At 41.6% G+C, this 15730-nt stretch overlaps 1 protein-coding gene and 1 long non-coding RNA gene across 3 annotated transcripts in view; both read left to right on the top strand.

The window, feature by feature from the left end:
* The window catches only part of LOC134224528 (sodium/potassium/calcium exchanger 3-like), a 63059-nt gene that overhangs the window by 29006 nt on the left and 18323 nt on the right, over nt 1-15730 (top strand). For both annotated transcript variants that reach the window (XM_062703903.1, XM_062703904.1), the window contains 4 exons: nt 13282-13584; nt 13661-13797; nt 15079-15249; nt 15327-15714. In XM_062703903.1, coding sequence (XP_062559887.1) covers nt 13282-13584; nt 13661-13797; nt 15079-15249; nt 15327-15714 — 999 coding nt within the window. The remainder of the gene's footprint in view (nt 1-13281; nt 13585-13660; nt 13798-15078; nt 15250-15326; nt 15715-15730) is intronic.
* Nucleotides 6196-7405, top strand: LOC134219896 (uncharacterized). The gene is made up of 3 exons (XR_009981700.1): nt 6196-6814; nt 6901-6981; nt 7056-7405. It is a non-coding gene; the product is annotated as an uncharacterized LOC134219896 (long non-coding RNA).

Genomic DNA, 15730 nt, shown 5'->3' with positions numbered 1-15730 from the left:
ATGCTCTGTCCCTACGGGAAAGAAATCATTGGTTAGTTGAGATGGTGATTCATGTGAAGCCCTAAACGAGGTGGAGGAACTCTCATTGCAGTTAAATGCTCTGTGACAAGTTTGTCGGTTCATCTACCGGAGAGTGAAACACTTGAGCAGATTGTTGTGTAGGTTATGCTCACCCATAGATCCGTTTACATCTGTGGCATTTGCTTGAGGCCGAACAGTGACCCTGACAAAATTGTTGCGCATTCCGACTGTGTAAATCAAATCGCCAACATAGCTACCGCATGTGACACCGTAATCGTAGTTGACGATGACCATTCTAGGCTCAAATGGTTATATGATGACGAAGTGGAAGGATACTTGCCAACCAACGCTTCTTCCGAGCAGGAGTTAACTCTAACTGAAACTTTGATTGCTAGTGGCCTGAAGCAAATCTGCAATGTATCAAATTCGAACGGAAGTCTTCTCGAGCAGCACAAGTTGGACAAAACTGGTTGCAGCAACTTGATTGTGACTAAATCTGCGCTAGGAGTCTTCCCAGATGAGTGGAAAATATCAGCAATTACTCCAACTCATAAGGCGGGTAGCTCCCATAATGTTGAGAACTCGTCCAATCTCGATTCTTAATTGTCTGGCCAAAACACTCGAACTGCTGATTCATGAACGTATGTATGTGGCTGCTAAACCTGTTATCTCTGAGTACCAACAAGGCTTTGTACGAAATCGCTCAACTGTAACAAACCTGATGACCTACACTAGCATGCTGAATTCTAACCTGGAGAAGAGATGTCAAGTTGACATCATTTACATCGACTTTTCGGAGACTTTCGATAAAGTTCCTCACGGATTAACTTTAAATAAAGTAGAACGTTTGGGTTTTCCTGACTGGATTGTCACTTGGCTGCGTTCTTACCTGATTGGTAGGCCAGCCTCATGTACGCCGATGATTTGAAAATATTTCGAATTATTCGACCATTGACCGATTGCCTTGCGCTGCAACAAGATCTAGATGTCATAGCCAACTGGTGTTGTTTAAATGGTATGGAGATAAATGCGACGAAATGCAACTCAATAAGTTTTACCAGATGCAGAACGCAGATAAACTTTCGTTACTCGTCATGCGGAAAAGAACTGAAAAGTGTGAGCTCCATGAAAGACCTGGGAGTTACGTTTGACCGCAAGCCGAATTTTAATGAACATATTGCAACGAGTTACTGCCAAGACTTTGGCCGTATTAGGCTTCATGCGCCGGAACGCTGCAGATTTTGATGACGTTTACCCCCTGAAAAGCCTGTATTGCTGCCTCGTGCGAAGTGTACTCGAATATGCTGTGCAGATGTGGGCGCCCTATCACGAAATCCAGATGACGCGAATTGAAAGGGTCCAACGCAGTTTCGTTCGTTTATTGCCCTTAGTCGATTGCCGTGGAATAATCCTTTGAGGTTACCGCACTACGAAGAGCGATGCCAACTGATTCGACTTGAAACCCTTCAACAACGATGTGGAGATTTGCAGAGGGTTTTTGCATTTGACATTATAAACAACCACGTGGACTGTCCTGAGCTCTTGCAGCAAGTTAACTTTCATGTTCCGCCAACGTCAGCTCTTCCAGCCTGTCTGGGTTTTTGCATTTGGCATTATAAACAGCCACGTGGACTGTCCTGAGCTCTTGCAGCAAGTTAAATTTCATGTTCCGCCAATGTCAGCTCTTCCAGCCTGTCTGACATTTCACAATGTTTGGGCAAAATCATCCGCTTGGACGTTGCTTCAACCTCCTCAACGACAATGATTGGTTCGATTTTAATTGTTGCAGAACAATATTCAAAACTAGATTAAGGCCAATTTTTAGTTAGTATATAAGTTTTAAACCAGTCTGCACAGTTAATACTGAAGATAAAGATAAATAAATAAATAACTATTTATTGTAAACGAAGTTATTTTAAAAACAAGAAGACGAAAACTGTGTTACAAATCAATCTAACGTAGGATCAATGTGCTTCGTTTAATAAACTTTTGCAACACTATCGATTCCGCATTAAATAATGTTGTGCTCTTCGATGCAGACTTTAGTTTTATCACTTCGCGTTCTCCAACACTATCTGGCGTGATCAGCATCAACACGATCGATTGCACACTAGTTAAACAAATTTCTGCTACTCGAGGGAGATTTTTTTTCTCTTCGCGTTCTCCCGAACTAGCTGCCGTCCCACGATCGATTCCCCATTCATATTGTGCAAATAGTAAAAAAATATCACCAAATTTAAATTTGAATCAGTATTTCACTGAAGACGTTTTATAGAAGAAAACTGCATACGTATTTGTCAACTGAGAATGCGGTTATGTACTAAGCGTTAATAGACAAATTTGTATAATCTAAAGTTTTGAAAACACTTTTAAGATTTTGTCCAGCGGCACAGCCAATAGTTTTGATAATATGAAGTCTGGTTTAAGTTTAAATTTGTTTCGAAATTCCGCGGAATTCCGTAAAATTTCGTTAGAAGCTAGTTTTTTCTAGCGAAATTTTTGCAACGAATCGAAACGAAACGAAATCAAGAAATCAGATTTCGCCATGCTCAAATTCCGCGAAATTCCGCGGAATTTCGTTTCGAACCACCTGAAACGAAATTTTTCGAAATACCGCATATGCTTACTTGTATGTAGGTGCGGTTATGCGTAGTTTGTTCCGATTTACCTGATGGAAATCAGTTTTCGGAAAACGACGCGTCAAATCTCGCTTAATGCCGAGAAAATCTAGGCTTTTCACTTTCTGCCGAAAGTAAACAACCCAAGGCCCAGGAGAAGATGCATGGTAGAATCGTGTGCGACCACCATCTTTGGGAGGCCCACTGCCCTCCGCAGTCTCCGCCTCCATTATCACCTCGCAAGGTGTTGGAAGTATAGTTATTACAAGCTAAGAACTAATAACTATTAACTAATTAGAAAAAAACTAATAAAAAACTAATTCAAACTATTCTAATCAGACCCACTCTGTGGGAGAACAATACAACAATCTTTGCCACTTATCTGCGGCTGCTGCTGTAGGTAGCAGCAGTAACAATAGCCTGCTTCACTGGCGTCGCCAGAAGCAGCTACTTCCCCTCGCCGACAGTGATCGCCTTGGATCCGTAGGTAGGATACGCACCACACAATAGCGACGATGAGACACAGCACACAAGTCTGGCTCGTTCGAACTATCGGCACGGAATGAGAAAAGATTTTATTCGATAAAAATTAGGCCAAAACGTTATTTAAGTAGGAATTTCCTTAAATATTCAGGAAACACAAGAGTATCAAGAGTATCATGGTTAGAATTCCACCACTACCACTAATAATAATTTGGGAAATAATGGGCTTTCTTCTTGATTGGTTCGATTTTAATTGTAGCCGAACAGAAATCAAAACTAGATTATGGATTTTTTTTAAATTAGCATTTAAGTTTTTAAATCAGTCTGTTCCAGGGTTTCGACTTTTCATTTCGATGAGACCAAAGCGAGCGTTTTTCGTGCCAAGGGAAAATCTTGTTTCGTTGTTTATGTTGAGGATCATCTTTCACCCATCAATTTTTTCTCTAGAATTAGCATTGGATGATAAACGAAAATCTTGCCTATTTATATAAATAAATCCTCTTTTGTTTCATTTCTTTTACCTCTCACTCACTTTTCGCGAGAATTATCGCAGAACAATTACAAAATTGTATGGCCGCGTCGGGATTCGAACACAGAATAGTAACAATAATATCTGTGGCGATGCGCTTGCTCTAGCCACACCATCACGCTCTCTGTATGGAAGCATTAAGTTATTTGTTCCACAAAAGCTACTACAATTTGCATTTATGGTGCCACGAAAAGACTCGAATATGAAACACCGTCCAGGCTGTTTTTCTTTCCCGAAAAGCGATTTCTCCCCGAAAACTTTTGTGAGGGAAAATCAAGTGCTCCTGAGATTGAGTGAGCATTACGAACCCTGGTCTGTACAACCCTGGTCTGAACATGGAGATCAATAAAATTTGCCTTTCGAGGTGAAGCTAAATTTATTTCCTTTTTTGGAAGTAGGAGTTTGCCCAGAATTAGGGCAAGATGTAGATGTGATTCCTTCTTTGAAAGTAGGCGTTTGCCAGAATTGAGGCAATGTTGATCTGACCCAAATATACTCTAAATTTGTTTGACCCCTTCTTCAAAAGTAGATATTTATCCGGCATCAAGCAACGGGTATTGAGATTCCTTTTTTGGAAGTAGGCGTTTGATCGGAATAACTCAATGCACTATGGTCCAGGATACAGATTTACGCAGAAAGATGAATTTTACGCCAAAACTATATTTTTTTAGAAAAAACTGTTGTTCTATAAAATTGTTCGAAATAGTAAGGCCATCATTATGGTTCTACTAAAAAATAGGGTGGCCCATCATATACAAAAAATAGAAAATATTTTTTTTATTTCTCGGAATATTGACATGTTATGTTCTACAAAGTTGTAGCGCAGCTTATTCCAATCAATTTTGCTTAAAAAAAACTTTTTCTGTAGCCTTTATGTTGGCTGATGTAGAACAATTTTACCTAATTGGATTAGGGTGTACCTCAAAAAAACAGTATTTTTTATCTACTTTTTTTGTTTTATATTTCTCGAAAAAGTCGTCTCCAGGTGACTTATAGAGCTCAAAAAAATGCAACTTTTGATGGGTAAATACGCTCAATATCTTTCTCCGATCAAAAGTTATAATCGTTTTTCTGTCAAAATTACATTTTTTTTATTAGTTAATATCTCCGGTTAGGGCAGACCAAAAAAATATATTCACACGGCATCTGAAATAGAAATAAATATTCTTTATTATGTCAAAAAATTGGGGATATGTTATTTTTTATCTCAAGTTTCACCAATTTTACTAAAATCATGTTTTTTCAAATAAATTGATATAACTCGACAACGGAAGAAGATACAGACGATATTCTTATAGCAAAACACGCGTCTTCAGAAGATGACATCCGTGAAAAATAAAAAATGAAATGAGCAGATCATAAATATTCTTTTTTGAGGGACACCCTAATCCTGGTAAGTAAAATTACTCTAAACAAGTGAGCTTAAGAGCTACATAAAAAGTTTATATAGCTAAGTTGATTGGAAAAAGCTGCGCTACAACTTTGTAGAACATTTTATGTCAATATACCGCAAAAAAAATCGCATTTTTATAAAATGGTCTACCCTATTTTTCGGTAACTCTATAATAAGGGCCCAAGTATCCAGAACAACTTTGTAGAAAAATTGTTTTTTCTTTAAAGTATACTTCAGGCCGAAAATGCATCTTTTCTCGTTAATCTTGCAGTACGGTGATGATGATAAAACTTATAAAAAGTGTTTAAGCTATAGAACTTTTTTTTTTTCATTTCTCACGAATGTCATCTTCTGAAGACTTTTAGGACTTTTGTTTTGCTATAAGAATATCGTCTGTATCTTTTTCCGTTGTCGAGTTATATTAATTTATTTGAAAAAACATGATTTTAGTAAAATTGATAAAACTTGAGATAAAAAAATAACACATCCCCATTTTTTTGACATAATAAAGAATATTAATTTCTCTTTCAAATGCCGTGTAAATATATTTTTTTAGTCTGCCCTAACCGGAGATATCAACTTATGAAAAAAATGTAATTTTGACAGAAAAACGATTAAAACTTTTGATCGGAAAAAGATATTGAGCATATTTACCCATCAAAAGTTGCATTTTTTTGAGCTCTAAAAGTCACCTGAAGACGACTTTTTCGAGAAATTTTATTTAGCAAAATTGATTGGAATAAGCTACGCTACAACTTTGTAGAACATAACATGTCAATATTCCGAGAATTAAAAAAAATATTTTCTATTTTTTTTTATATGATGGGCCACCCTATTTTTTGGTAGAACCATGATGATGGCCTTACTATTTCGAACAATTTTGTAGAACAACAGTTTTTTCTAAAAAATATAGTTTTAGCGTAAAATGCATCTTTCCGCGTAAATCTGTATCCTGGACCATAGTGCAATGATGGATGTGATCCCTTTGTTCGAAATTGTAGTTTTGCCGTTTCGTTTGTCTATCGTTCCGATAAATGACCACAATCAGTCTGAATTTATTGGAACATATCCTCGATCTTCTTTACCTTTGTGAAAACATCCGAAGGGTTGTGTACAAGACACGACCGCAAGGTTTGTAACGAGCCTTCGGGTCGCTACAATTATTGTAAATATTATAATTGTTATTATTGTTCTTAGTTTCTTGTTAAATGTTTTCGTTTAGATTTACGGTTAAAATAAATTAAATAGATTAAAGTTGAACAAATTTCTAGAATTAAAAAAAGATAAACCAGCCTAATGAGAAAAACGGAGATTCACCGCGGTATAGTTCATTGTGTTCATTTTCTGCATTCCCCTCAATAAAATGGTTAATGAGATCTAAGCCAGGTGGTGAGATACCGTGGAATCAAATTGCGTAAGCCACCCAAGATTGCTTGATCCCGCAAAATTTGCATATGAGCTTCGGCGTGCATCGACCTGTTGGGATTCCTTTGAAGTTTTGTTGACCTTTTCCGAAGTCCCTCTCACATGGACAGAAAGGTGGCTATCTTAGGCTGTTCGTGTGAAGAGACGCGAACATGCGCGAAAATGATTGTCATGAGCATGAGAGCAACCGTCGGTGTCGCGAATTTACGTTCGTGATTTCCTGTGACGAAATTAATTCGACGGTTAATCTGAGGATTATTGAAGTGATCAGATTCACTTCGAACTGATCCGTGGAAGAGGCAGGAGTGGCCCAAGTTGTTCTCGCGCCGTGGTAGTTACTTAAAGGTACAAATTACATTAAGTGATTTCAATCAGTGGATCTTTAGTAAAACCCTTTCCCAAAGAATTAATTCGTAAACCCTTTCCCATAGTTCTTAGATAGTTATCGTAGCTAGTCGTGTGTGCGAAGTTTATATTGGTGTGTTATCGTGTGTGCTGGTGGTTTTTAAAAGGTAATTTGTGCAATTTATATGTGGAAATCTAGTGCTGACACGTGCAACGTGCAACGGTCATCTTATGCATCTAGATTCGCGCCCACGCCGCTACGACGCCCAAGACACCACAACGAACCGTCGAGGCCATTTCTGACCCCACCATCAGGCTGCGAGGTTTTCCCGGGGCACGCCGGAAGAGGGACGCGATCGCCAATCAACGCGCGCCCTAGGCAGGGCATCACAGAAGGAAGAAGAAGTAAGGCAACCGTTTTTCCCTCCGTTGGTGACGACCGACGGACATCGACGCACGTGCCGCGTCGCGCCAAACCATCGATGAGACCGTAAGTTTCGAAGCCATCCGTAGGCAACAACCGCAGTCGCAGCATCATCAGCTAGCCCGCTAGCTCCACCGCCGACCCGCCGGCAAACCGCGATGTAAAGTTCATCCGTTCAACCAACAGCAGTAGCAACATCAACTACTAGGCAAGCCGCCGACCCACCGGCGAACCGCGTGTTTGCCGCCACCGCCACCGTCCATCCGTTCCTCCATCACATGGACGCCGTCGTCGTGTAAGTCATTGTCGACCATTCAAAGTGAGTACTCATTTCCAAACATAATCCATGCGCATGTGATTTTCCGCCGCAACATAGCCAATACCTGTTGCCAGGCGAAGACACGGCTCGGCCGTGAGAATATGTTGAGGACTGATTAAGACCGTACGCACAATAGTCGAGGCGTTTGCGTAGCAAACCGGAAAATTACACATTAGATTTTGAGTGAAACCACACCAGGAGAGCACACACGATAGGAGGCTAGGGACCGACCGATTAGGCATTAATGGGAAAGGTATAGAACTGTAGAAGCGAAGAGATGGGCAAACAGTGAAAGCAATATGTACGATAGTATTAGTAAGCCGAAAGCTTAATAAAAATGGGATAAAAGCTCCGCTGCTCTATTCGACTACAGAAAATGTTTCAATAAACACTACAGACCAAAATTATTTGTAATCAATTTGTTATTTTGTTAATTGCTGTCCCGATGAAGTGAAACTGGTTGAGAGTATTTAATGTAGTTCGTTTTCGTTATAGTCCTTTTTGTAGTATTGTTCTACTGGGGAGGTTGGCTCCGAAACCAACCGGGCAACTCTGAAATCCGACGCGATTGGTTTTGAGGGAAAATTTGGTCGCTTTACCAGTGATGATAAACCCCCTCCACACAGTTTCATCACTGGCCGACGGTTGTAATTAGGTAACTGGCAATTATTTTATTAAGCCGTTACTAGTAGCGTCCTTCACAGGCGCAATTTAAGTTAGCCACCTGTCTTCCATACTTAATTGGGATAAAAGGGAACCTTCGTCCTCTGAGGGTCTCAACGGTCGGGCACATTTTAACACGGTCGATGGTCTCCTACGGGAGTGGCGCATAAACCATCGTACTTGAGTACCCAAAAAGGGGAAGACGGTCCGGCGTACGGTTATAGGTTGACCATGGACAACGTAAGGCCATCGTACATGTGAAGCACGTGTAAAGCGTGGCCAAAACTATGTCAAATATTTTGTCTGTAAATGCATTCAATATAAACAGCAAAGTATTTGCTGACCAGTTAAAAAGCAGGCCAAGTTTCAGTTGGAATATAGAGCCATAGAAGAAGAAGAAGAAGAAGAAGAAGAAGAAGAAGAAGAAGAAGAAGAAGAAGAAGAAGAAGAAGAAGAAGAAGAAGAAGAAGAAGAAGAAGGAGAAGAAGAAGATAAACAGCAAAGAGATTTTTTTTATTTTATGCTCTTTGCATTCATCTAGCAGTGAAGTATCACCACTCGCGTCGTCAGTTATTGTTATTTAATAGAGCACCACTTGATGCAACAACGCTGTCTTTGTGAACTACAGCGTGCTTGCGACGATTGGTATTGGTTTATTCTTTAATGATTACTTATTAAATTTTCCGAAAAAAATGAAGTTTGTTTATTTACTTTAACTTTATAAATTTGTCATCGGATAATATTAAAGTCCCTGGATAATGTTTTGTAAAATCAAGTGGAGCAGATCCAATAAATTTATTTATTTATTACTAGACTAAGGCCGGAGTGGCATGTGCTTCACATAAAAGTCTTCTCCATTCAGCTCGGTCCATGGCTGCAATCGTCCTCCACCTTGCTCGCTGTGCACCTCGCCTTATTGTTCACGTCGGATCATTGTCGAGAACCATTTTCACCGGATTACTGTCTGATATTCTGGCTACGTGCCCGGACCACCACAGTTTTCCGATTTTCTCGGTGTAAGCGATCTCCCAACAGCTTATGTAACTCGTGGTTCATTCGCCTCCTCCACGTACCGTCCGCCATCTGCATTCCACCATAGATGGTACGCAGCACTTTCCTTTCGAAAACTCCCAGTGCGCGTTGGTTCTCCACGATCATTTTCCAGGTCTCATGTCCGTAGAGAACTACCGGTCTAATGAGCGTTTTGTAGATTGTCAGTTTGGTACGGCGGCGAACGCCATTCGATCGGCCAAAGTACGTACAATTTCCAGCCACTATGCGTCTCCGAATTTCTCTGCTGGTATAATTTTTGGCAGTCACCAGTGAGCCCAAGTACACACATTTTTCTACCACCTCGATTTCGTCACCACCGATGCAAACTCGCATTGTCTTCTCTTGAACTTCTTCCTATCATGTATTTCGTCTTCGACGTGTTGATGACTAGTCCGATCGGCTTGGCTTCCCTTTTCAGTCTGATGTAGGCTTCCTCCACCTTCTCTAAGTTACGTGCCATAATATCTATGTCGTCGGCGAAGCCAAATAGCTGGACGGACTTATTGAAAATTGTACCACTCGTGTTAATCCCTGACCTTCGTATTACCCCTTCCAAAGCGATGTTGAATAGCAGACACGAAAGACCATCACCTTGCCGTAACCCTCTGCGCGTTTCGAAGGGACTCGAGAATGCCCCTGAAACTCGAACTACGCACATCACCCGATCCATCGTCGCTTTGATCAACCGTGTCAGTTTATCCGGAAATCCGTGTTCGTGCATTAGCTGCCACAGCTGGTCCCGATCGATTGTATCATATGCGGCTTTGAAGTCGATGAATAGATGATGTGTGGGCACGTTGTATTCGCGGCATTTCTGCAGTAAATACTTGGCGAATGGCGAACACCTGGTCCGTGGTGGATCGTTGGCCCATAAAAGCCGCCTGACACTGCCCCACGAACTCCCTTGCAATTGGTGCTAGTCGACGGCATAAAATTTGGGAGAGTATCTTGTAGGCGGCGTTCAGCAATGTGATTGCGCGGTATAGCTATAATCCAGCTTATCGCCCTTTTTGTAGATGGGACACATGACACCTTCTATCCACTCCTGTGGCAAAACTTCCTCTCTCAAATCTTGGTAATGACCCAGTGCAGTGCTCTAGCCAGTGTCTCACCACCGTGTTTAAATAGCTTAGGTACTTTGTTGTTCTTCAGCCGGCCGATCTCCTCCTGGATTTCCTGGAGATCCGGAGCCGGTAGAATTATGTCCTGCGCGCGTTCCCCCAGGTCCATCACCGTACCGCCATCTTCGTTTGCCACATCTCCATTCAGGTGCTCTTCGTAGTGCTGCCGCCACCTTTGGATCACCTCACGCTCGATTGTAAGAAGGTTCCCGTTTATGTCCTTATACATATCAGGCTGTGGCACGTGGCCCTTACGTGAACGGTTCAACTTCTCATAGAACTTTCGTGTGTTATTAGCGCGGTACAGTTGCTCCGTCTCTTCACGGCCTCGATCTTTCTGCTGGCGCTTTTTTCTCCAGAAAATCGAGTTTTGTCTGTACCGCGCCTGTTTATTTCGTGCCTCGTTCGCCATCGTGCGGTGTTGCAGCGATCTCGCCCATGCTGCATTCTTCTCTTCAACTAACTGCTCACATTCGCCGTCATACCAGTCGTTTCTCTGATCCGGGGGCACCATGCCAAGTGCAGCGGTTGCGGTGCTACCAATGGCGGATCGAATATCTCTCCAGCCACCTTCAAGAGACGCTGCGCCTAGCTGCTCTTCTGTTGGGAGTGCCACTTCCAGCTGCTGCTCGTATTCTTGAGCCGCGGCGTCCGACTTCGACGCGTGTTGTACACCGTCGAGAGTTTTGAGTGCAGGCATATTGCAACGAGGTAGTGGTAGGATTCAATATTCGCACTGCGGTAGTGCGGACGTTCGTGATGTCGGAGAGGAATTTACCGTCGGTTAGAACGTGGTCGATTTGGTTTTCCGTTTCTTGGTTAGGTGATCTCCATGTGGCCTTGTGGTTATTTTTGCGGGGAAAGAAGGTGCTTCGGCGAGTCTATGCATCTTTGGCCGTTGTCATTCAATGCGGTGTGCAGACTCTCCGGTCCGATGACCGGTCTATACATTTCATCATTTCCTACCAGTGCGCCCAGTCAACATTTTTATACTTATTGCTATTGATATAGGTCATCATATACACATAAGATATTATGTATATAATGCACCGAATCGCTATATACCTTCTAAAGTGGAGGCCATATACGTTCTAAATAAGGACTTTCTCGAGTTTTCATGATCATTTACACGACTTAGTGAATATTTGAAAAAATAAATGGTAACAACCCTGTCTCGAACATTTGACCACTGGAACTAAAGACTGGTGCTCTACCCTTGCTCTACTCAGCAACTCTTGAAAAGCGATTCTGAAATGTCAACATCAGTAAAGTTTTTCACCGTGTTTACTTTCGGGCTGTGTTTACAGCTCAATTACATTTTAGTTGTTCGCAGATATTAAGTGATAATGGTTGGCAGCACAAAATTACACCGGCTATAATCGGAATTTTGGCAGATCGGATGGATTAAAGTAAGTAATTTTGAAATTAATTTAATCGGTAAGGTTCAGTGCTCAACACGCAGAAGGTGGAAGCTGTATACGTACAACGCACATCGGTATATGATTTGCATGACAATATTTGTATACATACACGATATTTCTGATTTGATCCGATAAAACTGATATTTTTTATATAGGTTTATGACTTTCATAAACGCAATCGTAAATATTGCATACGCAGGTATCATATACAATATTATTCATATTTTAGCCATCTTTATAAGCAGTCATATACGAATGTGAAATCGTGTGTGCAGTGCACGTTGATGATGCTATAGTTGAAGAAACGGCCTTTTATCCTCAGCTTGCACATCCTTGCGTTGATTGGCTGCCACCCAATCACACACACGCTGTGGTGCCACAGCTTTGGTAGAAGGTAGCCGCTCGATGCCCGCTTTTCCACACTTTCTGCCCTGTCCAGCAGATTTCCTGCAGCGCTACGACGTCGAAGTTGCGGGCATGTAATTCATCGTAGATTATCCTGTCGCAACCGGCGAAGCCTAGAGACTTGCAGTTCCATGTTCCAAGCTTCCAATCGTGATCCTTTATTCGTCGCCTAGGTCTTTGCCGATTATATCGAGTCGCATTATCTCTTATATTGTTCGAAATTATTGGTTTTCCAGACGGTGATGGCTTATTGGGCCTGCGCAAACCTCCTGTCTCGTCGAAGGGCCGTCGTGTCAGGCCTGTTCAACGTCCTACCTAACACCAGGACTTGGGCTTGTGCGCTTTGAGCGGCACACGGTCGTTTTGGTGGTGCCTATTTGCAGATACATGCAGCTTTTTATAGGAATTTAACAAGGCCCACCGTCAAACCCCATCACATCCTTTGCAACCCCACAACTCGCAGATGGCCTGGGGAGGGATTGTCAAGCCCTTGGACATAGTCCCTGCTGTCCGAAAAACTATATGCTAATCTTTAAGATCGGTTGAGAAACGTTGGAGTTATGACAGTTTCGGTGAGTCAAGAATTGACAAAATTGAGGGGTCCATAAAAGTGATTTCGTGTATTACTAAATAGGGGTCCATCTTTCCGAAGGATTTAACTCGGATCCTTAATATACTTGCCAGAAGTTTTTGAATGAACATAAATTTAGGCATTTTTTAGAATCTCGTGCAAATAGTGACCCAGTCTCAGCGAGAATTATTCCTTTCAAGGGAGAGGGAGAGGGTCATGCCGAGCTTTACGGATCATACAAAAAATAGAATCTCTCATACAAAAAGCGTTACATGGAGGAGAAAGCGAGTCTAGAATTGCCAAAATTAGCGTTACGTAGTTTGTTAACGAGCCCGTGAATGTAGTCGCAGTTTAAGTTTTTTCATGGACGTCTGTTGTTAATATCTATCTTTCATTTGATGCAATCAAATGTGGCAAAGATTTGTCCCATGAATTGCCATACTTATTTATTACACATCAAAAGTGCTCACAGTTCATTCTCTTTTTTCAGTGTCACCAGAACTCCGTATATTCGAGCCAATAATCTCAGATGACCATCAAACTATACCGGTGGCCCCAACCCCATCGTTAAGCCCTCCGGATGACACATCACTGAACGTTCAAACCTACATTTTCTCCGATAAGTCCCCATCGGATTTAACGCTCGATGAACGAATCGAGCTGGAGAAGATAACGTGGCACTGGTATCCCTATCGGCGGATACACTACGTGGTACTCGAGGATGGGCGAAAAGTTGAACTTTTCTGCGACGAAGGGTCTGCCATTGAACAGCTCCCGGACGATGTTTTCACGCGTAAGTGGCGATCTCTTCTCGGAACTCTATACGTTTGTCTAACTTAACAGATGGGGATTTTCTGGCATGATTTCAGAGGAACAACGACTGCAGGGTGCAATTATACTGCATTTTATTGGCGCTATATATTTCTTCACATTCATGGCTTACACCGTGGGCGAGTACTTCCTGCCTTCAGTCGAATGTATTTGCGAAGATCTAAAATTAACTCAGGTAAGCAATCGATCATTCGGTATTGTTGGTGGAAGTTGATATCCTAGGTTATCGGTGGTCAATTTTGCGGTGATTTGATTTATGGTCCGATGTGGGAATGATTTATAACTGTTATATGCTACTTGAAAATACTTCGGAGCTGGAGGATAAGAAAGTGATTGACTTGAACCAGTTTTGTTAGATGCCGATATACATTGGCGTCGATACGATTTAACTGATATCAGTGAGTAGCTCATGTAATTGAAGCAGATAATATGAAGTATATCTATTGGCCGGAAATACCGCTCAGCCGTAAAAGGTGTGTCGATATGAATAATAATTACTTTGTGGCGTTAAATGAAGAGAAATGGTAATTATAAACAATTAGAAATTGGGAATAATTCGAAAATACTAGCTTGCTATAATAACTCAAATGAATGGCAGCCATTTTGGGACTCTATCGTGATTGTTCTGAGGTCTTAAACTATGAGCGCACGTTTGCATTTATACAGAATTTCACAGAAAACTATCTTACGCTATTCTCTGACCGTCTCGGCTCTTGCCATTTGAAAACGTTTTCAGGATCTGAGACTCGAAGTCGAGTCAAGTACGAGACACTTAAGACGACCTTACTGTTGAGGTCGAAATACGTATCTGTCAAGGTACAATCAAGTGGTGGAATTAAATTGGATGGTACAAACTCGTCTTATGACAAAAAAGCTCAAAATAATTTTCTCAACTAAAATAATTGTTTTTTATGTGTTTCAATCAATAATGGTGTGTCTTTTAGCAGCCGTGACCTAATCCACTTCATTTGTTAGGATTTGACGATGATCTTAGCGATTCGAAAATATCTTATCTACAGCCAAAGCTAGCTGCTCACCACCCGCATTGATGGGCTTCGAGTATTCTACGCCTATCGCCGACGTCATGACTGATGAGCAAAGTGCCGCATGCACTGATTGCTTTCGGCTATTATTACACGATCTTCACGACGGGCAATTGTCGCGGCATCGAGTACTCGAGCGCGCTTCCTCATTGTTGGCGGCGTGGCGTCAGCCGTTTCTTATCACGTTGAAAACAAGCTGCTCGTCTTACGTTTCCGTTCAACAATCATGACTCGTTACCGTAAAATATGCAAACACGTTTCGGTGGGAGACAATTATGTCCAATTACCAAGACCGACTTTTGCTGTCTCCCTTGATGGGTTATCTCTAATCATATATCAACTATCTAGTGTCAATGATAAATTATAACTAAAGCGGTAATTTTCTCTTGTTTGTTCCGATTTTCGGAACATAGGATGTTGCGGCGGCAACCTTCATGGCAGTTGCTGGTACAATTCCGGAGTTCTTCACCAACACAATTAGCACGTTCATTGCAGAATCCGATATGGGAATAGGAACCATAATGGGTTCACTTTTGTTCAATACACTCGGCGTTGCTTGTCTGGCAGGCTTGGCATGTAAGAAAGTATGTTGACAAATACCACAATCTCTTAAGTATTATCAAATAAATTTTAACAAAAAAGCTCTTCTTCCATTTTGTAGCCGGTTCAACTGGATTGGTGGCCGTTAACAAGAGATTGCATTGTGCTTGCTTTCCACATAATCCTTCTCATCGGATTCTCTTGGGACGGACGAATTCATTGGTACGAGGCTATGATATTTGTCATCCTGTTTTTCACTTACTTCTTGGTGATGTTCCAAAACAAACGAATTATGAAGGTAGCCAAAAAGTATATAGAAGTTAAGTGGAACATGTGCTCTCGAGTGATAAAAGATATTGAAGAAACGGAACAGGCGGAAGCAGCAGCTGCAGCAGCATCCAACACTAGTCGTCCAAGTGCCCTAGAGAAATCGATTGTGCGACATTCCACGGCGTCCATTTTGTCAGACCAGATGGCAGAAAAGCCATTGAAGGTGGGAGATCTTCAGAGTAAGTTTCCTAAATT

The sequence above is a fragment of the Armigeres subalbatus genome, chromosome 3, assembly GCF_024139115.2.
Source record: "Armigeres subalbatus isolate Guangzhou_Male chromosome 3, GZ_Asu_2, whole genome shotgun sequence".
Classification (NCBI taxonomy): domain Eukaryota; kingdom Metazoa; phylum Arthropoda; class Insecta; order Diptera; family Culicidae; genus Armigeres; species Armigeres subalbatus.
This window is presented reverse-complemented; position numbering and strand designations above follow the sequence as displayed.